Source organism: Manis pentadactyla, chromosome 10, assembly GCF_030020395.1.
Source record: "Manis pentadactyla isolate mManPen7 chromosome 10, mManPen7.hap1, whole genome shotgun sequence".
Lineage (NCBI taxonomy): Eukaryota > Metazoa > Chordata > Mammalia > Pholidota > Manidae > Manis > Manis pentadactyla.
In genome coordinates, this window is record NC_080028.1 from 32,961,790 (window position 1) to 32,989,276 (window position 27,487).

The 27,487-nt window shown below is 35.2% G+C and overlaps 1 protein-coding gene and 1 pseudogene across 1 annotated transcript in view; one reads left to right on the forward strand and one right to left on the reverse strand.

Annotated features, from left to right (window-relative positions):
• FAM186A (family with sequence similarity 186 member A) overlaps positions 1-27,487 on the reverse strand; it is a gene marked incomplete at its 5' end in the record, with an annotated part of 71,875 nt that extends 44,388 nt beyond the window's left edge. Inside the window, 3 exons of the mRNA XM_057487873.1 lie at positions 12,417-12,587; positions 13,565-13,781; positions 27,311-27,487. Of these exons, the coding sequence (XP_057343856.1) occupies positions 12,417-12,587; positions 13,565-13,781; positions 27,311-27,487 (565 nt within the window). The remainder of the gene's footprint in view (positions 1-12,416; positions 12,588-13,564; positions 13,782-27,310) is intronic.
• On the forward strand, positions 21,801-22,585 carry LOC118914963 (ubiquitin-conjugating enzyme E2 variant 1-like; annotated as a pseudogene).

Below are 27,487 nucleotides of genomic sequence, written 5' to 3' on the forward strand. Positions count from 1 at the left end.
ACAATAGCTAAGACATGGAAGCAACCTAAGTGTCCATCAGTAGATGAATGGATAAAGAAGATGTGGTACATATACACAATGGAATATTATTCAACTAAAAGAAGAAAACAAATTCTACCATTTGCTGCAAAACATGGATGGAGCTAGAGGGTATTATGCTCAGTGAAATAAGCCAGTGGAGAAAGACAAGTATCAAATGATTTCACTCATCTGTGTAGTGTAAAAACAAAGCAAAAACTGAAGGAACAAAAAGCAGCAGACTCACAGAACCCAAGAATGGACTAGCAGTTACCAAAGAGAAAGTTGTTTAGGGAGGGATGGAGGGAAGGGAGGGATAAAGGGATTAAGGGGTATTATGATTAGCACACATAATATAGGGGGGGCATGGAGAAGGAAGTATAGCACAAAAGACAAGTAGTGACTCTATAGCATCTTACTATGCTGATGGACAGTGACTGTAATGGGGTTTGTGGTAGGGTCTTGATAATAGGAGGCAATGAAGTAACTACAATGTTGCTCATGTGAAATCTGAGTATATGATTGTATATCAATGATAGCTTAATAAAAAAAAAAAGAATTCACAGTTGGGAGGGAAAAAAAGATTTTTCTATTAAAAAAAACAATCAATCAACCAGGTTGAAAAATACAAGGAATGAAATGAAGTATACAGTAGAGGAAATCACCAGCAGATTAGAGGATGCAAAAGAATGGATCAGTGATGTGGAAGACAGAGTAATGGAAGATTATCAAGCTGAACAACAGAAAAATAAATAATAAAAAGAAGTGATGATAGGTTAAGAGACCTCTATGACAACACCAAATGTACTAATATTCACAATATAGGAGTCCCAGAAGGACAAGAGAGAGAGGAAGAGATGGAAAACTAGTTTGAAGAAATAGCTGAAAACTTCTCTAACATGGAAAAGAAACAATCTTCCATGTTCAGGAAGCACAGAGAACACCAAAAAAGATGAACCTATGGAGGTCCACACCAAGACACATAATAATTAAAATGCCAAAGATTAAAGATAAAGAGAGAATCTTAAAACCAGAAAGGGAAAAGAAAAGACTCACATACAAGGGAAACCCTTTAAGGCTATCAGCTGATTTTTAGCAGAAACGTTAGTGGCCAGAAGGGAGTGGCATGGTATATATTCAAAGTGCTGAAAGGAAAAACCTACAACTAAGAATACACAGCAAGGTTATCATCTAGAATTGAAGGGAGAACTAGAGTTTTCCATATAAACATAAGTTAAAAGACTTCACCACTACTAAACTGGCCCTACAAGAAATGTTAAGAGACTTCCTTAAGAGGAGAAGAAAAGGCCATAACTAGAAGAAAATTATGAAAGGGAAATTTGTTTTCAGTGAGAAAGCAAACATATACTAAAACTAATAGCAAAGTTAAAAGATAAAAACAGAAAAATCAGGAGCCAAGATGGCAGCGTGAGTAAGGCAGCGGAAATCTCCTCCCAAAACCGTATATATTTTTGAAAATACAACAAATACAACTCTCCCTAAAAGAGAGACCAGAAGATACAGGACAACAGCTAGGCTACATTTACACCTGCAAGAACCCAGAGCCTCACGCAGTGCCAAGCTGCGGCCTGGTGGGACCAGAGCACGCCTCCGACCCCACCTCCCTGGCAGGAGGAGAGGAGTCAGAGCGGGGAGGGAGAGGGACCCAGGACTGAGAAATACCCAGCCCTAGTCATCCGCACCAGGAGCACAGACACACAGTGTGTGGTGTGCTGGATACCAGGGAAACGGAACAGTAAAACCTGTGAGCAGGTTCCCACAGCCGGTGCCTCTGGGACAAAAGAAAAGCGAGTGCTTTTTTAAAGTAAGTCTTAAAGGGACAGGAGCCTCACAGCTGGATGGAAGCATCCCGGCACACTCAGCCCAGCAGCTAGGAATCCCAGGGAACTCCATGCACCTTAACCCCCTGGGAGGTAGCGCAGCTCTGAGGCCTATCATGGTGATAAACAGCCTCCCACCCATTCCCCTTCCGGTGTGGTCCCACTATAGGGAGCAGCAGCCTGAGACCGGCCATGCCCACAGCAGTTGCTTGGAGCCTACTCCGCAGCTGCCCAGACCAGACTCAGAGACCCCACTAGGGCACAGCTGCCCAACACAAGCTGCTAGGGATCACCATTCTTGCAGGAGAGGAAGGTGATGAGCAAGCGGGAAGGGATTTTGTTCTCCCAGCTGACACACGCACCAACTGCCCACGACTACCTCTAACGCCATGAAAAGGCAGAAGAATTTGATACAGACCAGAATAACCCAGACATCCCCTGAGAAAGGAACCGGGGGAGATAGATTTAACCAATCTTCCTGAAAAAGAATTCAAAATAAAGGTCATAACCATGCTGATGGAGCTGCAGAGAAAAATGCAAGAGCTAATGGATAAAGTTGGGAGGGAGAATACAGAAATAAAACAATCTCTGGAAGGACTTAAAAGCAGAATGGATGAGATGCAAGAGGCAGTTAATGGAATAGAAATCAGAGAACAGGAATGCAGACAAGCTGACGGAGAGAGAGATAAAAGGATCTCCAGGAATGAAACAATACTAAGAGAACTGAGTGACCAATCCAAACTGAACAATATCCGCACCATAGGGGTACCAGAAGAAGAAGAAGAGAGAGAAAGGGATAGAAAGTGTCTTTGAAGAAATAATTGCTGAAAACTTCCCCAAACTGGGAGAGGAAATAGTTGCTCAGACCGTGAAAGCACACAGAACTCCCAACAGAAGGGACCCAAGGAGGACAACAACAAGACACACAATAATTAAAATGGCAATGATCAAGGACAAGGACAGAGTATTAAAGGCAGCCAGAGAGAGAAAAAAGGTCACCTACAAAAAAACCCATCAGGCTATTATCAGACTTCTCAACAGAAACCTTATAGGCCAGGAGAGAATGGCATGATATATTTAATGCAATGAAACAGAAGGGCTTTGAACAAAGGATACTGTATCCAGCATGATTATTATTTAAATATGAAGGAGGGATTAAACAATTCCCAGACAAGCAAAAGGTGAGGGAATTTGTCTCCCACAAACCACCTCTACAGGGTATTCTAGAGGGACTGCTCTAGATGGAAGCACTCCTAAGGCTAAATAGATGTCACCAGAGACAATAAAATCACAGCAAAGAAAGCAGACCAACCAAATACTAACTAAAGGCAAAAAATAAAATCAACTACCCACAAAAGCAGTCAAAGGAAACACAAAAGAGCACAGAATAAAATACCCAACATATAAAGAATGGAGGAGGAGGAATATGAAGGGAGAGAAATAAAGAATCATCAGACTGTGTTTATAATAGCTCAATAAGAGAGTTAAGTTAGATGGTAAGATAGTAAAGAAGCTAACCTTGAGCCTTTGGTAACCACGACTCTGAAGCCTGAAATGGCAATAAGTACATATCTTTCAATAATCACCCTAAATGTACATGGACTGAATGCAGCGATCAAAAGACACAGAGTAATAGAATGGATAAAAAAGCAAGACCCACCTATATGCTGCTTACAAGAGACTCACCTCAAACACAAAGACATGCACAGACTAAAAGTCAAGGGATAGAAAAAGATATTTCATGCAAACAACAGGGAGAAAAAAGCAGGTGTTGCAGTACTAGTATCAGACAAAATAGACTTCAAAACAAAAAAGTAACAAGAGATAAAGAAGGATACTACATAATGATAAAGGGGTCAGTCCAATAAGAGGATATAGCCATTATAAATATATATGCACCCAATACGAGCACCGATATATGTGAAACAAATACTAACAGAATTAAAGGAGGAAATAGAATGCAATGCATTCATTTTAGGAGACTTCAACAGCCCACTCACTCCAAAGGACAGATCCACCAGACAGAAAATAAGTAAGGACACAGAGGCACTAAACAACACACTAGAACAGATGGACCTAATAGACATCTTTAGAACTCTACACCCAAAAGCAACAGGAAACACATTCTTCTCAAGTGCATATGGAACATTCTCCAGAATAGACCACATACTAGGTCACTAAAGCCTCAGTAAATTTAAAAAGATTGAAATTCTACTAACCAATTTCTCAGACCACAAAGGTATAAAACTAGAAATAAATTGTACAAAGAAAGTAAAAAGGCTCACAAACACATGGAGGCTTAACAACATGCTCTTAAACAATCAATGGATCAACGACCAAATTAAAATAGAGATCAAGCAATATATGGAAACAAATGACCACAACAACACAAAGCCCCAACTTCTGTGGGACGCAGTGAAAGCAATTTTAAAAGGAAAGTATATGGCAATCCAGGCATATTTAAAGAAGGAAGAACAATCCCAAATAATTAGTCTAAAGTCACAATTATCAAAATTGGAAAAAGAAGAACAAATGAGGCCTAAAGTCTGCAGAAGGAGGGACATATAAAGATCAGATAAGAAATAAATAAAATTGAGAAGAATAAAACAATAGAAAAAAATCAGTGAAACGAAGAGCTGGTTCTTTGAGAAAACAAACAGAATAGATAAGCCTCTAGCCAGACTTATTAAGAGAAAAAGAGAATCAACACACATCAACAGAATCAGAAACGAGAAAGGAAAAATCATGACAGACCCCACAGAACTACAAAGAATTATTAGAGAATACTATGAAGACCTATATGCTAACAATCTGGAAAACCTAGAAGAAATAGACAACTTCCTAGAAAAATACAACCTTCCAAGACTGACAAAGGAAGAAACAGAAAGTCTAAACAGACCAATTACCAGCAACGAAACTGAAGCAGTTATCAAAAACTACCCAAGAGCAAAACTCCCAGGCCAGATGGATTTATTGTGGAATTTTATCAGATATACAGAGAAGACATAATTCCCATTCTCCTTAAAGTTTTCCAAAAAATAGAAGAGGAGGAAATACTCCCAAACTCATTCTATGAAGCCAGCATCACCCTGATACTAAAACCAGGCAAAGACCCCAACAAAAAAGAAAATTACAGACCAATATCCCTGATGAACATAGATGCAAAAATACTCAACAAAATATTAGCAAACCGAATTCAAAAATACATCAAGATGATCATACACCATGATCAAGTGGGATTCATCTCAGGGATGGATGCAAGGATGGTACAACATTCGAAAATCCATTAACATCAACCACCACATAAACAAAAAGAAGGACAAAAATCAAATAATCATTTCCACAGATGCTGAAAAAGCATTCAACAAAATTCAACATACATTCATGATAAAAACTCTCAACAAAATGGGCATAGAGGGCAAGTACCTCAACATAATAAAGGCCATATATGATAAACCCACAGCCAACATCATACTGAACAGTGAGAAGCTGAAAGCTTTTCTTCTGAGATCGGGTACAAGACAGGGATGCCCACTCTCCCCACAGTTACTCAACATAGTACTGGAGGTCCTAGCCATGGCAATTAGACAAAACAAAGAAATAAAAGGCATCCAGATTGGTAAAAAAGAAGTTAAACTGTCACTATTTGCAGATGACATGATATTGTACATAAAAGACCTTAAAGACTGCACTCCAAAAGTACTAGAACTAATATTGGTATTCAGCAAAGTTGTAGGATACAAAATTAATATACAGAAATTTGTTGCTTTCCTATACACTAACAATGAACTAATAGAAAGTGAAATCAGGAAAACAATTCCATTCACAATGGCATCAAAAAGAATAAAATACCTAGGAATAAACCTACCCAAGGAAGTGAAACACCTATACCTTGAAAACTACAGGACACTCTTAAGAGAAGTTAAAGAGGACACTAACAAATGGAAAACTCATCCCATGCTCTTGGCTAGGAAGAATTAATATTGTCAAAATGGCCATCCTGTCCAAAGCAATCTACAGATTCAATGCAATCCCCAATCAAATTACCAACAGCATTCTTAAATGAACTGGAACAAATAGTTTTAAAATTCATATGGAACCACCAAAGACCCCGAATAGCCAAAGGAATCCTGAGAAGGAAGAATAAAGTGGGGGGGATCTCGCTCCCCAACTTCAAGCTCTACTACAAAGCCACAGTAATCAAGACAATTTGGTACTGGCAAAAGAACAGACCCACAGACCAGTGGAACAGAATAGAGACTCCAAACATTAACCCAAACATATATGGTCAATTAATATATGATAAAGGAGCCATGGACATACAATGGGGAAATGACAGCCTCTTCAACAGTTGGTGCTGGCAAAACTGGACAGCTACATGTAAGAGAATGAAACTGGATCATTGTCCAACCCCATACACAAAAGTAAATTCAAAGTGGGTCAAAGACCTAAATGTAAGTAATGAAACCATAAATCTCTTAGAAAAAAGCATAGGCAAAAATCTCTTGGACATAAACATGAGCTACTTCTTCATGAAAATATCTCCCCAGGCAAGGGAACCAAAAGCAAAAAAGAACAAGAGGGACTATATCAAGCTGAAAGGCTTCTGTACAGCTAAGGACTCCATCAATAGAACAAAAAGGTATCGTACAGTATGGGAGAATATATTCATAAATGACAGATCCAATAAAGGGTTGACATCCAAAATATATAGAGAGCTCATGCACCTCAACAATCAAAAACCAAATAATCCAATTAAGAAACGGGCAGAGGAGTTGAACAGACAGTTCTCCAAAGAAGAAATTCAGATGGCTAACACACACATGAAAAGGTGCTCCACATCGCTAGTCATAAGAGAAATGCAAATTAAAACCACAATGAGATATCACTTCACACCAATAAGGATCGACACCATCCAAAAGATAAACAACAACAAATGTTGGTGAGGTTGTGGAGAAAGGGGAACCCTCCTACACTGCTGGTGGGAATATAAATTAGTTCATCCATTGTGGAAAGCAGTATGGAGATTCCTCAAAAAACTCAAAATAGAAATACCATTTGACCCCGGAATTCCACTTCTAGGAATTTACCCTAAGAATGCAGCAGCCCAGTTTGAAAAAGACAGATGTACCCCTATGGTTATCACAGCACTGTTTACAATAGCCAAGAAATGGAAGCAACCTAAGTCCATCAGTAGATGAATGGATAAAGAAGATGTGGTACATATACACAATGGAATATTATTCAGCCATAAGAAGAAAACAAATCCTACCATTTGCAAGAACATGGATGGAGCTAGAGGGTATTATGCTCAGTGAAATAAGCCAGGCAGAGAAAGACAAATACCATATGATTTCACTCATATGTGGAGTATAAGAACAAAGAAAAAACTGAAGGAACAAAACAGCAGAATCACAGAACCCAAGAATGGACTAACAGTTACCAAAGGGAAAGGGGCTGGGGAGGATTGGTGGGGAAGGGAGGGATAAGGGTGGTGAAAAAGTAAGGGGGGGATTACGATTAGCATGTATAATGTGGGGGGGGGGCGTGGGGATGGATGTGCTACACAGAGAAGACAAGCAGTGACTCTACAGCATGTTACTATGCTGATGGACAGTGACTGTGATGGGGCTTGTTGGGGGGACTTGGTGCCAGGGGGAGCCTAGTAAACATAATAATGTTCCTCATGTAATTGTAGATTAATGATACCAAAAAACAAAAACCCAGAAATTTCAGTTATCTAAAAAAATAGTTAAGGGAATCATTAAATAAAAGTATACTATAAGACATTAGGCTCATGAAGTGTGCAGGGAAAATAGAAAAATGTAATACTGATAGAATGTTTTCAAACTTAAGTCATCATCAGCTTAATGTAGAAAGCTATATATATAGGCATGTTATATATGAAATTCATGGTAACCACAAACCCAAAACCTATAATAGATAATGTGATAAAAAATAAAGGAATCTAAGCATGACACTAAATAAAGTCATCATGCACGAAGAACAGAACAACAGAACAGAACAATAGGAGCAAAGAACAACAACAAAATCAACCAGAAATCTTTTAACAAAATGGCAGTAAGTACATATCTATCAATAACTACTCTAAATGTAAATGGACTAAATGTTCCAATAAGAAATGTAGAGTAACTGAATAAATAAAAAAACAAGACCCATCTATATACTGCCTACAAAGACCCACTTTAGACTTAAAGACACACACAGACTGAAAGTGAGGGGATGGAAAAAGACATTCCACACAAATGGAAATTTTAAAAAAACTGGGGTAGCAGTACTTATGTCAAAAAATAAACTTTAATACAAAGGCTTTAATGAGAGACAAAGAAGGACATTACATAATGATAAAAGGTTAAATCCAGCAAGAAGTTATAACAATTGTCAATATTTATGCACCCAACAAAGGAGCACCTAATTATATAAAGCAAATATTAACTGACATAAAGGGAGAAATTGGCAGTAATACAATAGTGCTAAGGGACTTTAACACCCTTCCTACATTAATGGATAAATTATTCAGGCAGAAAATCAATAAGGAAACAGTAGCTTTGAATGACACATAAGACCATATATATCCAACAGATATATACAAAATATTCCATCCATAAACAATAGCATATACATTCTTTTCAAGTGCACATAGAACATTCTCCAGGATAGATCACATGTTACAGAAAGCAAGTCTCAATAATTTTAGGAAGATTGAAATCATATCAAGTATCTTCTCCAAACATAATAATATGAAATTGGAAATTCATTACAAGAAAAAAAATTAGAAAACACACACACATATGGAGGCTAACCAACATGCTACTAACCAACCAGTGAAGAAATAAACAAGAAAATCAAAAAAATACTTGGAGACTAATGAAAATAGAAACACAATGGTTCAAAATCTTTGAGATGCAGAAAAAATAGTTCTAAAAAAGTCTGTAACAGTACAGGCCTACCTCAGGAAACAAGAAAAAATCTCAAACAATCTAACCTTGCACCTAAAGAAACTAGAAAAATACAAACAAAGCCCATAGTTAGCAGAAGGAAGGGAATAAGATCAGAGTGAAAATAAAGGAAATGGAGCCTTAAAAAACAATACAAAAGACCAAAGAAACTGAGAGCTTTTTCTTTAAAAGATAAAATTGGGAAACCTTTAGCTAGACTCATCAAAAAAAAGGACTCAAATAAAATCAGAAATGAAAGAAGTTACAAATGGCACACAGAATTACAAAAGATTATAAGAGTTTACTATGAAAAATTATATACCAATGAATTGGGCAGTAGAAGATATGGATAAATTTCTAGAAACATTCAATCTTCCAAGACTGAACCAAAAATAAATAGAAACAAATAGACTTATTACTAGTAATGAAATGCCATCAGTATTCAAAAACCTCCCCCAAAACAACAGGTAGGACCACATAGCTTTACAGGTGAATTCTACCAAATATTTAAAGAACAGTTATTACCTAACTATCTCAAACTATTCCAGAAATTTAAGAGGAAGGAATGCTTCCAAATCCATTCTACAAGGCTATTATCACCCAGAAACCAAAACCAAAGACACTAAAAAAGAAAATTACAGGTGAATATCCCTGATAAACATAGATGCAAAAATCCTCAACAAAATATTAGCAATCTAAATTCAAAAATACCTTAAAAGGATCATGCACCATGACCAAATGTGATTTATTCCAGGTATGTAAGGATGGTTCAATATCTGCAATCAATCAGTGTGATATACCACATTAACAAAAGGAAGCATAAAAACCATATGATCTCAATAGATGCAGAAAAAATATTTGACAAAATTCAACATCCATTCATGATGAAAACTATCCAAAAGTGGATATAGAGGGAACACACCTCAATAATAATGGCCACATAGGACAGACCCACACTAACATACTTAATGGTGAAAAGCTGAAAGCTTTTCCTCTAAGATTGGGAACAAGACAAAGTCGCACACTCACCACTCTTTTCAACATAGTACTGAAAGCCCTAGCCACAGTATTCAGACAAGAAAATGAAATAAAAGGCATCCAAATTGGCAAGGAAGAAATTAAATTGTCATTATTTGCAGATGACATATTATATATAGAAAACCCTAGAGACACCACCAAAAAACTGTTAGAACTAATAAATGAATTTAGTAAAGTTGCAGGATTCAAAGTCAGTATGAATCAATAGAAATGTGTTGCAATCTATATACTATATACTAATAATGAAGTATCAGAAAGATAAATCAAGAAAACAGTCCCACAATTGCACCAAAAAGAATGAAATACTTAGGAATAAATTTGTTCAAGGAAGTGAAAGACCTGTACACTGAAAATTATAAGACACTGATGAAAGACATTGAAAAACCCACAAATAAATGGAAAGATTCCATGTGCTCATGGACATGAAGAATTAGTATTGTTAAAATGTCCATACTGCCCCAAGCAATTTACAGATTGAATGCAATCCCTATCAAAATTCCAAAGGCTTTTCTCACAAAACTGGAGCAAATCACCCTAAAATTTGTATGAACAGCAAAAGAATCTGAATAGTCAAAGCAATCTTGAAAAAGAAGAACAAAGCTGGAGGTATCATGCACCTTGATTTCAAACTATACTACAAAACTATACTAATCAAAACAGTATGGTACTGGCACAAAAATAAAAACATAGATCAATGAAACAGAATTGAGAGTCCAGAAATAAGCCCAGGTTTATATGTTCAACTAATACATGAAAAAAAATCAAGAATATACAATGTAAAAAATTCAGTCTCTTTTAGTAAATGGTGTTGAGGAAACTGAACAGCTACATGCAAAAGAATGAAACTGGACCACTATCTTAAGCCACACACAAAAATAAACTAAAAATGGATTAAAGACCTACATTTAAGATCTGAAACCATAAAATTCCTAAAATAAAACATAGGCAGTAATCTGTTGGACATCAGCATTAGTAATTGCTTTCTGGATATATCTCCCTAGCAAGGGAAATAAAGTCAAAAAAGAGCAATTGGGGTTACATCAATCTAAAAAGTTTCTGAACAGCAAAGGAAACTATCAACAAAATGAAAAGGCAACCTACTAAATGGGAGAATATATTTGCAAATAATATATCTGACAAGTGCTTAATACTCAAAATATATAAAGAACTCATACAACTCAACACCCCCCCCCACACACAAAAAAATCCAATTAAAAGGCAAAAGACCTAAATAGACATTTTTCCAAAGGTGACATACAGGTGGCCAACAGACACAAGAAAAGATACTCAACATCACTAATCAGCAGGGAAATGCCAATCAAAACTGCAATAAGATTTCACGTCAGACCAGTCAGAATGGCTGTATCAAAAAGACAAAAAATTACAAGTGTTGGTGAGGATTTGGAGAAGAGGGAACCTTTGTGCACTGTAGATGAGAACGTAAATTGGTGGAACATAAGTTCCCATTGATAGATGAATGGATAAAGATGTGGTACATATATATAATGGACTACTACTTGGCCATAAAAAAGATTGAAATCTTGCCATTTGCAACATGGATGGACCTAAAGGGTATTATGCTAAGTAGAATAAGCCAGAAAAAGACAAATACTGTATCATTTCTCTTGTATGTGAAATTTTATAAAATAAATAATTGAATTAAAAAAACAGAAATAGACTCAAAAACACAGAGAACAAATGTATGGTTGCCATGGGGCAGGGTTGGGGGATGGGAGAAATAGGTGAAAGTGATAAAGAGGGACAAAGTTCCAATTATAAAGTAAATATGTCATAGGGATGAAAAGTACAGCATTGGAAATATAGTCAATAATATTGTAATATCTTTGTATGTTGACAGTTGGTAACTACTTTTATTGTAAGAAGAATTTCACAGTATATGTAATTGTTGAATCATTGTTATGTACACCTGAAACCAGTATAATATTTTATATCAACTATACTTCAGTTTAAAAAAGAAAAAAAAATGTGTCCATGCAAAGACTTATGCATGTGTGTTCAAAACAGCATTATTCATAAAAGCCAAAAAGTAGAAACAATCCAAATGCTCATGAACTGATGATTGGGTAAACAAAATGTGGTATATGCAAACAGTGGTATATATTGGCAATAGAAAAGAAGAAACTACTGATACATCCTATAACATAGTTGAACCTCAAAAGCATGCTCAATGAAAGAAACCAGAAATAAAAGACCACATATAATGTGATTCCTTTTTGTGAAATATCCAGAAAAGGCAAATCTGTTGAGACAGTAAATAGATTAGTGGTTGTATGAGCTGAGATGGGAATGAGGACTGACCGCAAATGGGCATGAGAGATCTTTTGGGGATGATAGAAATATTCTATAATTATGGTGACAGTTAAACAACTCTAAATTTTTTTTACTAAAAATCATTGAATTGTACACTTAACAGGTGAATTTTATGGTATATAAATTCTATGTAATAAAGTGGTATGGTATGTAATAAAATGGTATGATATATAATAAAACTTTGTTAGGAAAAGTTAAATCTATTTCAGATGTCTCAAAGCACCCTTACTTTTTTTTTTCTTTTGTTTCTTCTTTTCTTCAAGCAAAGATGTACAAATCCTACTCAGCATATTGACATTGCTCTTTGTAGCTTTGAATGTTTCTGATAACATCTCCATTTGTGCTATCCATTGAAAGTGTTCATCAATATCATATGCAGTCATCTCAGATAAAATGGCATCTTGAAGAGAGTAGAAAAATTACTTTTGTGCAGAAAAATAATTATAAACATATAGGCTTATAATGTTGACTTCTCAATATCATGATATTGAGGAATATAGGTATTTTGCACTTATTGCTATTTTGAGGCTTTTTTCTGTGAAGAAATAAAAAAGGTAGTGACTTGGAATAGAAGGGTAAACAGTAAATCTCGGAATGAAAATATGAGTCAGGTAAAAGGGTGGCTATTTGGTATAGTTCCCTTACTCCACAGAAGTAGGTACACAAAATATGAACATGTATTTTAATATTGGGGATTTAAATCCCAATTAACTCCTTTGTTAAGTTACCTAGTATTTTATAACCCCTGTTACATGAGATTTCTTGCAATTAAATGAAATTCCTCTTTTTTGTATCCTTAGCTTAGTCTTTCATTCATCCAATGTCTCCTCTGTCATGTACTATTCTAGATGCTAAGAATACAGCATTGAATGAAACAAATTCTCTGACTTCATTCTGCTTGCATTCTAGTGAAAAGAGACATACAAAAAATGAAAATAAAAATGTTAATTATAGAGTATGTCAAATGGTAAGAAATGCTAAAGACAAAAATAAAGAAGAGATGAGAGTAATGCACAGTGCCAGGGGTAGGAAATGGGAATGGTCAGAGAACACCTCATTTTAAAGTGAGGTATCAGCAGAGAATGAGCCATCTGGCTACCTGGTGGAAAATGTTCCAGACAAGGGAAAGTAAGCCTAAAGACACCGGGCAAGAGCATGCTGTCATACTTGAAGAAAATCAAGGAGGTCAAAATAGCTGCACTAGTGAGCAAGCCGTATTTTTCTTATTTTATTCTTACTGGAACAGTGGACAACTGTTCTGTGAATACTCGGTCTCTTTTGGTCTGATTACTTCTTCAAAATTTGCTTATAGATCCTGTTTCTCTAGATTTTTCATTAGCATTGTGGTTTACCTCTGAACCACTTCTGGAAACTTACTCCATTCTTCCAGCCAGGCCAGGATGTAGACAAGAGCCTTTTCTCTAACTTCAGCAGTTTTACCACAAGTGACTATTTTCTCCAGCAAATTTGTTCTCCGTTTTTTATTTTCTGTAATGGAGATTTTCCTTCTAGAGTGCACATTCTCATCAACATTGTAGTGACTTATTACCCTTTGCACATTGTACATTATGTTATACAGCTGCATATTAATGTCCTATAAAAATAAGGAGAGAATATATTAATAAATTTTCAGTTTGACAATGAGCTTTGGTCACCTTTCCTTCCAGAATGTCAATGACAGTTACTATAAAATGACTAATCAAAGTCCTGTTAATTCTTGCTCATGAGTCTCAGATTTTCCCTCTTAAAAATGTTTTTCTGCCTTCATCATCCTAGCATTGGAAGACATAATTAAAACATTGGGTTTGAAACCATATCTGGATCCCAACTCTAGCTTTTTCATTAAAATGACTTTTAATAATTCACTTAACAATTCTGAGCTGGCTCTGCCTCATCTGTAAAATAGTGGAGATACTAAATTCACAGTTCATGTGAGATGTGTGAAAATGATTTATAAATTATGGTTGCTATATATACAAACAAAAGGAGGTTACTTTTTCCTCCTATATTTAGGTAGCCCTCACACCTGGAAAGCAGCTATCAGAATATTCTTTAACATGACTTTTGTTTCATTATCTCCCCTCCTCAAGGGACTATCAATAAATGTATTCTGTTCATCACTTTATCCCAGTAGTTCTCAATAAGGGTAATTACTGTTTCATAGGTGGCATCTGGAAACTTATGTAAGCATTTTTGGTTGTAACAATTTTTGGAATGGAGTATTTATTGTTATTTAGTAAAGGGTGCTAACGGATGCTAGTCCATCCTACAGGGCAGTGGACAGTCCACACAATGAAGAATTGGCCCAATTCTGCATAAATTTTGACTGTCCTATGGGACATTCATGTAGGTTAAAAAAAATCTGTTTTCAATTATTCAAGCCTAGGAATTCACTCCTTTTAAAATATAAACATGAAGTATTTTAGCCTAGTTTAATTACATACTGAAATCTCCAAGAATGCAAATATTATGTAAATCAAAAGAAAAATGTTCTTTAGGTTTCTCCAATAAAATCTCACCATTCTATGGGTATAGAGGGCAAGTACCTCAACAAAATAAAAGCCATATATGATAAACCCACAGCTAACATCATACTGAACAGCGAGAGGCTGAAAGCTTTTCCTCTGAGATCGGGTACAAGACAGGGATGCCCACTCTCCCCACTGTTATTCAACATAGTACTGGAGGTCGTAGCCATGGCAATTAGACAAAACAAAGAAATACAAGGAATCTAGATTGGTAAAGAAGAAGTTAAACTGTCACTATTTGCAGATGACATTATACTGTACATAAAAAAACCCTAAAGACTCCTCTCCAAAACTACTGGAACTAATATCAAAATTCAGCAAAGTTGCAGGATACAAAATTAACACACAGAAATCTGTGGCTTTCCTATACACTAACAATGAACCAATAGAAAGAGAAATCAGGAAAACAATTCCATTCACAATGGCATCAAAAAGAATAAAATACCTAGGAATAAACCTAACCAAGGAAGTGAAACACCTATACCTTGAAAACTACAGGACACTCTTAAGAGAAATTAAAGAGGACACTAACAAATGGAAACTCATCCCATGCTCCTGGCTAGGAAGAATTAATATTGTCAAAATGGCCATCCTGCCCAAATCAATCTACAGATTTGATGCAATCCCTATCAAATTACCAACAGCATTCTTAAATGAACTGGAACAAATATTTCAAAAATTCATATGGAACCACCAAAGACCTCAAATAGCCAAAGCAATCCTGAGAAGGAAGAATAAAGTGGGGGGGATCTTGCTCCCCAACTTCAAGCTCTACTACAAAGCCACAGTAATCAAGACAATTTGGTACTGGCACAAGAACAGACCCACAGACCAGTGGAACAGAATAGAGACTCCAAACATTAACCCAAACATATATGGTCAATTAATATATGATAAAGGAGCCATGGACATACAATGGGGAAATGACAGCCTCTTCAACAGTTGGTGCTGGCAAAACTGGACAGCTACATGTAAGAGAATGAAACTGGATCATTGTCTAACCCCATGCACAAAAGTAAATTCAAAATGGATCAAAGACCTGAATGTAAATCATGAAACCATAAAACTCTTAGAAAAAAACATAGGCAAAAATCTCTTAGACATAAACATGAGTGACCTCTTCATGAACATATGTCCCTGGGCAAGGGAAACAAAAGCAAAAATGAACAAGTGGGACTAAATCAAGCTGAAAAGCTTCTGTACAGCAAAGGACACCATCAATAGAACAAAAAAGCAACCTACAGTATGGGAGAATATATTCATAAATGACAGATCCGATAAAGGGTTGACATCCAAAATATATGAAGAGCTCACACACCTCAACAAACAAAAAGCAAATAATCCAATTAAAAAATGGGCAGAGGAGCTGAATAGACAGTTCTCTAAAGAAGAAATTCAGATGGCCAACACACACATGAAAAGATGCTCCACATCACTTGTCATAAGAGAAATGCAAATTAAAACCACAATGAGATATCACCTCACACTAGTAAGGATCGCCACCATCCAAAAGACAAACAACAACAAATGTTGGCGAGGTTGTGGAGAAAGGGGAACCCTCCTACACTGCTGGTGGGAATGTAAATTAGTTCATCCATTGTGGAAAGCAGTATGGATATTCTTCAAAATGCTTAAAATAGAAATACCATTTGACCCAGGAATTCCTCTTCTAGGAATTTACCCTAAGAATGCAGCAGCCCAGTTTGAAAAAGACAGATGCACCCCTGTGTTTATTGCAGCACTGTTTACAATAGCCAAGAAATGGAAGCAACCTAAGTGTCCATCAGTAGATGAATGGATAAAGAAGGTGTGGTACATATACACAATGGAATATTATTCAGCCATAAGAAGAAAACAAATCCTACCATTTGCAACAACATGGATGGAGCTAGAGGGTATTATGCTCAGTGAAATAAGCCAGGCAGAGAAAGACAAGTACCAAATGATTTCACTCATATGCAGAGTATAAGAACAAAGAAAAACTGAAGGAATGAAACAGCAGCAGAATCACAGAACCCAAGAATGGACTAACAGTTACCAAAGGGAAAGGGACTGGGGAGGATGGGTGGGAAGGGAGGGATAAGGGCAGGGAAAAAGAATGGGGGCATTACAATTAGCATGTATAATGTGGTGGGGGTATGGGAAGGGCTCTACAACACAGAGAAGACAAGTAGTGATTTTACAGCATCTTACTATGCTGATGGACAGTGACTGTGAAGGGGTATGTAGGGGGGGACTTGGTGAAGGGGGGAGCCTAGTAAACATAATGTTCTTCATGTAATTGTAGATTAATGATACCAAAATAAATAAATAAATAATAAATAAATAAATAAAATAAACAGCTAAACACACACACACACACACAAAATCTCACCATTCTAAAGGAAAAAAAAACCCTCACCATTCTGAAACACAGTAATACCAACAACAATGCACTAGTGTTAATAGTATTTAGTGTCAGTACAATAAATTTGCATTTTTATCAGCCTACGTTGGTAGCTTTCACATTTATTTTAATTCTACCTATAGGTGTAAGCCTCTATTTCTTTACTATGTCTTCTAGTGAAGTTTGACCTAGAAGTTACATATTGAAGTGTGTTATTATATTCCTTTTATATTATATTCCTTTTATTTACCCTCACATTTATATAAATTTTTTAAAGTATGAGTATATTTTACCTATGAATATCATTCATTTCAGAGGAACAAAAAGGATGTTAAAAATATTTTAAAAGGGCACAATAAATTGGATAAAGGACCACTACTCTACTCTTTGCAATTTTATCAATTACTCTTTACAATTTGGCTTCAGACAAACCAAACTCTCTCTATACTCCTTACATTAAAAGCAGGGTTTGGATTTCACAAGCCAAATCATCATGCAAAAGGAGTTCAGATTTTGACTGCTGGAAATATTGCAATATTTCCAGAAGTGATGTAGTTGGAGCAAATAATTTGCATCAGGAATACAGGAGAATGGAGTCAAAGCTCAATAAGCCAAGTGATGAAGAATAATATTACAAGCTAACACATAACATGGTGGTCAAGGAAAATAATACCAACTCCTCATAAATTCTTACGGAAAATGGGAGAGGAATGAACACTTCTCAACTCGTTCCTTGAGGCCAGCATTACCTTGATACCAAAGCCAGATAAAGACACTACAAAAAAAGAAACTACAGACCAACATTCTTGATGAATATTGATGCAAAAATCCTCAACAAATTATATCAAACAGAATTTAACAGCACATTAAAAGGATTATAATCATGACGAAGTGGAATTTATTCCTGGAATGCAAGAATGGTTTAACTTAGGAAAATCAATCAGGTGAAATACACCAAATAAACAGAATGCTAAAAAAAAATCTACAGGATTATTTCAACTGATGAATGCCCAAAACAGTCTTGAGAAATGCAGAAAAAGCATTTGACAAATTCAACACCCTTTCATGACAAAAACACACAAGAAAATTAGGAATAGAAGGAAACTTCCTCAACATAATAAAGCCCATTTAAGAAAAATCCAGAGATAATATCGAAGTCAATGGTGAGAGACTGAAAAACTTCTCTAAGATCAAGAACAAGACAAGACTGCCCACTTTTCCCACTTCTAGTCAACATATTATTAGAAGTTCTAGACAGAGCATTTAGGCAAGAAAAAGAAATAAAAGACCCCAGTTGGAAAGGCAGAAGTAAAATTATATATGTTTGCAGATGGTGTGACTTTTATGTAGAAAACCCTTAATATTCTAAACATGAAAAAACTAAATTAGAACTATTAAGTGAATTCAGACAAGTTGCCGGATACAAAATCATACCCCAAAAGCAATTGTGTTGCTATATACTAACAATGAACAATCTGAAAAGGGAATTAAGAAAACAATTCCACTTACAATAGCATCAGAAGAATAAAATCCTAGGAATAAAATTAACCAAGGAGGTGAAAGACTTACTTATACACCTGTATTTTCATTACAAAGAATTATTGAAAGAAATTAAAGAAGACACAAATGGAAAGACATTCTGTGTTCATGGATTGGAAGACTTCATATTGTTAAAGACATTAATACTACCAAAACTGATCTACAGATTTAATGCAATCTCTATCAAAATTCCAATGGTATTTTTGCAGAAATAGAAAAATCCTTTCTAAAATTCATATGGAATCTCAAGATATCCCAAATACCCAAAGCAGTCTTGCAAAAGAAGAATAAAGTTAGAGAGCTCACACTTCTCATTTTCAAGTCTTACTACAAAGCTACAGTAATTAAAATAGCGTACTTGCTTAAAGACAGGCATATGGAATAGGATACAGAGCCCAGAAATAAACTTTTGAATATATGGTCAAATGATTTTTGACAAGGATGCCAAGACAATTAATGAAGAGAGGACAGTCTTTCAACAAATGGTGTTGGAAAAACTGGATATCCACATGCAAAAGAATGAAGTTGCCCTTACCTTACACCATATACAAAAATTAACTCAAGGTGGATCAAAAACCTACATGTAAGATCTAAAACCAGAAAAGAGATAAGAATTCTTCCTTTTGGAAGGGATTTGGCAATAATTTCTTCACTCTAACATCAAAAAAACTACAGGCAACAAAAGTAAAAATAGGTAAATTGGACTAAAGCAAAATTTTAAACTTTTGTGCATCAAAGAAACACAGTCAACGTATTGAAAAGGCAACCTATGGAATGGAAGAAAATAATTACAAGTCATATTTCTGATTACAAATCGTATATCCTACAAGTCAACATAATAATAACACAATTCAAAAACAGGAAAAGAACTTGAATAGACATTCAAAAAAGATATACAAATAGCCAAAAAGCATATGAAAATAAGCTCAACATCATTAATCATTAAGGAAATTCAAATAAAAAGACACAATGAGCTACCACTTCACACCTATTACAATGGCTACTATTTTTAAAAAGTAACAAATGTTAGTGAGGATGTGGAAAACTGGAGCTCTTGTGCCCCACTGTCGGTAGTATAAAATGGTGCAGCCACTACGGAAAACAACATGACATTTCTCAAAGATTTAAAAACAGAATCATTGTATGATCCGGCAATTCTACTTCTGGGTATAACCCAAAAGAATTGAAAGCAAGGTCACTAAGAGATACTTGTACACCTATGTTCATAATAGCATTAGTCACAATAACCAAGAGGTAGAAGCAACTCATGTGCCTGTTGGCAGATGAATGGATAAACAAAATGGTGTATATACATACAGTGAAACATTATTCAGCCTTAAAGAGGAAGGGAATTCTGACACATGCTACCTGGATGAACTTTAAGACATCATGCTAAGAGAAATAAGCCAGTCATAAAAAGACAAATACCATATGATTTAATTAATTTTATATTAATGCTATATGATTCAATATATAGAATAATTGAACTCATAGAAACAAAGTAGAATGGTGGTTTCCAGGGGCTGGAGTGGGAAAGGAAAACGGGTTGTTTAATGGTGATGGAGTTTCAATTTTGCAAGATGAAAAAGTTCTGAAGATTGATTGCACAACAATGTGAATATACTCAACACTACTGAACTGTACACTTAAAAATGGTTAAGATGGTAAATTTATGTTATACGTATTTTACAAATTAAAAGTTTTTCAATATTTTTAAATTTAATAAAGAAGTAATCAGATGTTAGGTGCTGTAAATATTACAGTCAGAACCAGAGATGATCCAGTCGTAATAAATAATTTAAGTCAGGTACATGGGAGAGTAGAGATAAAGTTTGCTAGGCCAAGTGATGAAGAAAAACTACAATCTAACCAATTGCTCTTAAGTTCTTATAGAAAATTGAAGAAGGAACATAACACTACCCAACTCATAGAGATCAGTATTACCCTGATACCAAAACCAGACATAAAAAAAAAACTATAAGCCAATATTCTTCATGAACATAGTCACAAAATACTTAACAAAACATTAGAAAATAGAATCAAATAATATATATTTAAAAAATCATGAACAAGTGAGGTTTATTTCTGGAATGCAAGGTGGATTCAAAACTGGAAAATTAATATAATTCAACATAACAAACTAAAGAAGAAAAACCATACAATTATCTCAATAGAAGCAGAAAAAACAGCTGACAAATTTCAACATTTGTTCATGATTTTTAAAAAAATTCTGTAACAAACCAGGAAAAGAGAGTAACTTCCTCAACCTGATAAAGAAAATTTACAAAAAATTTACAGCTGGTATTATACTTAATGCAAAAGTCTAAGGTGCTCTAAGGATTCTGCTCTAATCACTTTTATTCAACATTATATAAAGGTCCTACCTGGTGCAATAAGGTAAGAAGAGGAAATAAAAGAATGCAGAATGTAAACAGTTTTTATTTACAGACAAAAAAGATTGTCTATGTAAAAACTCCCAATGAATCTACAAAAAAAAGCTACCATTGTTTAACATAGTCACAGGATAAGAGAATAGTACACAAAAATCAAAATCAGATTTCTACGTGTTAGCAATAAACAATTGGAAATTAAAATTTAATAAAATGACATCATTTGCAATTACACTGAAAACATGAAATACATACTTAGCTATAAATCTAGCAAAATTAGTGTAAGATATGTACATTGAAAAATACAAAACATTGATGAAAGAACTCAAAGATCTAAATAAATGATGGCAATACCAAGCACCAACAAAGATGTGGAGCAACTGGAACTCCAGATACTGCTGGTGGGAATGCAAAATAGTAAAGCAACTTAAGAGAAAAGTTTGGTAGTTTCTTATAAATGTGTATATATTACCATATGACCTAACAATACCATTCCTGGGTATTTACTTAAGAGAAATGAAGACTTATGTTTTTAGAAGAACTTATATGTGAATGTTTGTAGTGACTTTATTCATAATTCTCCAAACTGGAAACAACCCAAATATCTTTCAATTGGTGAATGAATGTTTTACAGACTCAAATGATTACATAGCGTTTGATTCCATTTATATAGCCTTCAGGAAAGGGGAAACTATAGAGACTTAAAACTAATGGTTGCCAGGGACTAAGGGTGGTGAAGTGGGTTGACCACAAGGGAATTTTTGGAGGAGATGGAACTATTAAATCTGGATTTTGGTGGTGACTACACATTTGTATGCCTTTGTCAAAACTCTCAGGCTGCACAGAAGGGCCAGGTGGCTGGGTCAGGGGTGAAGAAGGGGCTGGCCTTTGAGCCACAGTGATGCAAGATTGCAGCCACAACAGGCACAGGAGTAAAAGTCCCTTGTAATTTCCAACTGTTGGAAGATGTGGAAGGCCAGAAAGGAATAGCAATGGCACAGTTACCTGGGGTTTAGAAGATAGGAAAACCCGACACTTACAAAATGGTCAGCGATAATAATTGGACCTCCAAGAATGATTTATGAAAACCGAATATACAGCCTTAAACTAGAATGTGGACCTAAATATGTAGAAGCACCTCCCACCCCTTGTAAGATTTGTAACAAAAATTAATATGAATGGAGTTTATAGTTCTAATGGAGTGGTGGACCCAAGAACCATATCAGTGCTAGCAAAATGGCAGGATTCATATAGCATCAAAGTTGTCCTGCAAGAGCTTCAGGGCCTAAATTATGTCTAAAGAAAATATGAAACTCCCTCAGCTGCCTGAAGGACCATATTAAAGCAATCAGTCAAGAAGAAACACCACAGACCCTTCCTCCTTCTCCCGCAACTAGATTTAAGCAGTCCTCATTTTCCACAGTAGTAAATTTTCTAGATACCTCTTGTAGACCTCAAAGTACTGTAAAGGAAGCTTCCATTCAAAAGCAGTTTATCTTAAGATACTGTAAGTGATACTAATTTTTTGTCCATTTGAAATATGTAAGTTGTGTTATAACAATATAAAAAAGCCCTCTCTGAAGGAAGAATAGAGTGGGGGGAATTACGCTCAACTTCAAGCTCTACTACAAAGCCACAATAATCAAGACAATCTGGTACTGGCACAAGAACAAACCTATAGACCAATGGGACAGACTGGAGAGCCCAGATATAAACCCAACCATATATGGTCAATTAATATATGATAAAGGAGCCATGGATATACAACAGGGAAATGACAGCCTCTTCAACAGCTGGTGTTGGCAAAACTGGACTGCTCTCTGCAAGAGAATGAAACTGGATTATTGTCTAACCCCATACACAAAGTAAACTCAAAATGGATCAAAGACCTGAATGTAAGTAATGAAACCATAAAACTCTTAGAAGAAAACATAGGCAAAAATCTCTTGAATATAAACTTGATCAACTTTTTCATGAACACATCTCTTTGGGCAAGGGAAACAAAATAAAAAATGAACAAATGGGACTACTTCATGCTAAAAAGCTTCTGCACAGCAAAAGACACTACCAGCAGAACAAAAAGGCATCCTACAGTATGGGAGAATATATTTGTAAATGACATATCCGACAATGGGTTAACATCCAAAATATATGAAGAACTCACATGCCTCAATACCCAAAAAGCAAATAACCCTATTAAAAAATGGGCAGAGGATCTGAACAGATACTTCTCCAAAGAAGAAATTCAGATGGCCAACAGACACACAAAAAGATGCTCCACATTTCTAATTACCAGGAAAATGCAAATTAAAACCACAATGAGATATCACCTCACATCAGTTAGGATGGCCAACATAGAAAAGAATAGGAACAACAAATGCTGGTGGCGATGTGGAGAAAAGGGAACCCTCCTACACTGCTGGTGGGAATGTAAATTAGTTTAACCATTGTGGAAAGCAGTATGGAGGTTCCTCAAAAAACTCAAAATAGAAATACCATTTGACCCAGAAAATCCACTCCTAGGAATTTACCCTAAGAATCCAGGAGCTCAGTCTCAAAAAGACATATGCACCCGTATGTTTTTCACAGCACTATTTACAATAGTCAAGAAATGGAAGTAACCTAAGTGTCCATCAGTAGATGAATAAATAAAGAAGATGTGGTACATATACACAATGGAATATTATTCCGCCATAAGAAGAAAACAAATCCTACCATTTGCAGCAACATGGATGGAGCTAGAGGGTATCATGCTAGGTGAAATAAGCCACGCAGAGAAAGAGAAGTAGCAAATGATTTCACTCATCTGTGGAGTATAACAACAAAGAAAAAACTGACAGAACAAAACAGCAGAAGACTCAAAGAACCAAATAATAGACTAACAGTTACCAAAGGGAAAGGGTCTGTGGAGGATGGGTAGGAAAGGACTTATAAGGGGGAAAAAGGGGCAATACGATTAGCACACATAATGTAGGGGGTGGGGCACAGGGAAGGCAGTACAACACAGAGAAGACAAGCAGTGACTCTATAGCATCTTACTATGCTAATGGACAGTGACTTTAATGGGGCATGTGGTGGGGACTTGATAATGGGGGGACTAGTAACCATAATGTTGCTCATGTAACTGTACATTAATGATGATGCCAAAAAGAAAAATCTCAACAAACTAGGAAAAGAAGAGATTTCCCCAACCTGATAAACACCGTAAAATATATTCAGCTATGTCAGACTTAATGGTGGAAGGTTGAATGCTTTCCCCTAACATCAAAAACAAAGCAAGGTTGTCTCATCATGTTTATTCAACTTTATACTGGAGGTCCTAGCCTACTTGGTAAGGCAAAATGAAGTTTAAATGCACACAGATATGAAAGGAGGAAATAAAATTGTCTTTGTTAGCACATGAGAGGAATGTCTATATAGAAAATCCTAAAGAATGTAGAAAGAAGATCTATGAGGACTGATAATTGGGTTTCAGTATATAAGATCAATATACAAAAATCTGTTATATTTCTATTTTAGTCGTGAACAATTGAGAACAGAAATTAAATAACAATACTATTTATAATAGTATGAAAAATATGAAATACTTAAGGATAAAGCTGACAAAAGATGTACAAGACCTTATACACTGAAAACTGCAAAGCACTGCGCAGAAAAATTAGACCTAAATAAATAGAGAGATTTGGTGTGCTCAGGGGTAATAAGACTCAATATTGTTAAGATTTCAATGCTCCACAAATTGATATGTAAGTTCAATACAATCCCAATCAAGATACCAGCAGGATTTTTTTTTCTAGTAAAATTTGACAAACTGATTCTAACTTTCATATGAAAATGCAAAGGGAAAAAGTGGTGTGGATAAAGATAGTTTTCAGTTTCTGAGTGTTTGAATGTGTCACTCCAGAGAAACAAGCCCAAGAGGAAAAGGGGGTAAAAGGAATACATGAGAGAAGATGGGCATAACTGGAAAGAAACAATGTTAGAGAACTAAAACTACATGATTTAAAGAATTATTATAAAACCTCAGTAATACTGTGGTATTGACATAAAAATAGACAAGATGGAGAGAAAAGACTAGAGTCCATTAATTAATACATATATGGTCAATTTATTTTCAATTAAGATGCAAATGAAATTCAATGGACAAAGGACAGTCTTTTCAACCTTAGCTAGAATAATTGTTTTAAAAAATATCTCACTCCACATTTGATATCATATACGTAGACTAAGACAAAATGGGTCTTAGACCTAAATGCAAAATCTGGAAGTATAAACTCCTGGAAGGATACATAGAAGAAAATGTAGGTGACCTTAAGTTAGGCAAAGTTTGATTATATATTATCTACTATACCAAAAGCATGATCCACAAAAGAAACCATTGATAAAGTGTACTTAGGAATTTTGTTCTTTGAAAGACACTATTAGTAGGAGAAAAAAGTAAGCCACAGAATGGGGAAAAATATTTACAAATCACCCATCTGATAAAAGAGTTGCATTCAGAATACATAAGAAAACTCAAAACTGAATTATAAGAACACAGACCACTCAATTTTTAAAATATTGGCAAAATATTTGAACTACCATAGAGTGCAAATAAACTCATGGAAAGTTGCTCAAAATCACTAGTCATTATGAAAGCACAAATGAAAACCACAGTGAAATGCTATTATACAGTTGATTCTTGAACAACATGAATTTGAACTTGGCATATCCAATTACCAGTGGACTTTTTTTCAATAAATATATTGGAAAAATTTTTTGGAGATTTGTAACAATTTTAAAAAGCATTTCCTTTTCTCTAGCTTACTTTATTGTAAGAGTGCAGTATATAATACATGCAACATACAAAATATATGTTAATCAACTGTTTATGTTAGTAGGCCTTCCAATCAACAGTAAGGTATTAGTAGTTCATTTTGGGGAAGTCAAAAGTTATATGTGGTTTTTTCCTCTGAGTGGGAGGCAGGTCAGTGCCCCAACCCCCATGTTGTTCAAGGGTCAACTGCATACCTTTTGGAATTACTAAAATTAAAAGGATTGACAACATCGAGTGTTGATAGAGATGAAGAGCAATTGAAAATCTCACATCATGCTTGTGCAATATAAAAGAGTATAACCACTTTCTCAAAGTTTTGTATTTTACTTTAAAAATAAAAAATTAACATACCACATAGACAAGCCATTCCAAATTTAGGTATTTATCCAAAAGAAATGAAAGCATAAGTTTATAAAATAAGTACAAGAATGTACATAACAGATCTATTTGTAATAACCCCAAACTTGAAACAACAAAAGGACTCATCATACATGCAAGAATGTGGATGAATCTCAAGATAATTATGCTAAGTGAAATAAAACAGATGGAAGAAAGTAGATACTGTTTGATACCACTTATAATGCTTTAAAAAGGCAAAATAATCTATAGTGACAACAAATCATTGATTGGCTAGGGATTGGGGTGGGGAGCAGGGAAGGATATGTGGAAGAGATTGTAAAGGGCATGAAGAAACTTTTGGGGATAATAGGTAAGTTCATTATATTGATAATGATGAAGATTTCACAATCAGAATTTTAAGAACATAGTTTACTGTATGTCAGTTATACCTAATAAAGCTGTTAAAAGCAAACACTGTTATCATTGCTAGTTGTGGGAGCAGGAGTAAGTCTATGTGGAGAATAAGAAAGTACAAATATTTAGCACTCTTTACAGATAGGAAAGAACTTCCCCTGAATTAATTTCTTTTAACCTGACTGATTTTGTTGTATTCTGTCGGAGAGAATAGAATGCAATGTAGCCTTAATTATTTGGGGTCTATCATATTATTAAAACTCTTTGTTCATTGTCCTTGAATATCTCTTGGCCAGTAAATTCCTCTTCCACAAAGTGTTCAGAGGAAATAAAAGGAGCTTGAGTTCAAAGCAAACTATATTTCTTTCTGTTGATAACTATTTGAGAAAAGCTCAGTCAAGAATGAAAACTATTGACTAAAATTATATATCAATATTAGCTATAGAATTTAATTTTTTTCTATCCCAATTACTCAATACCATATGATTTATTTCTTAAAAAGCTTGATTAATTGATATGAAAGTGAAAGAGAGAATATAAAATTGGAATTTGCTCTTCACCATGTCAGGTGAAACTGTCATTTGACATTAAAATTACCTCAAACATAGTCAAATATCATGGAAATAAAGTGAGCTTTAAAATAAAAAATGTAGCTGGTCATGGAAAGTTAAAAAAATGTTTCAATCTGTAAACTTCTCATTTACTACCTACCTCTCTGGCTCTCAAAAGCTGTGCTTGCTCAATCTTAGAGATGACATCCTGTACTGTGAATGGGATCTCGAGCTTAGGGACCACTGATATATCAAGAGGTTGTCTGGACATGATGGTGTAATCCAAAATTTCTTTTTCTGATTCAGGTTCACTCTCTATATCTCTTTGCATTTTGAT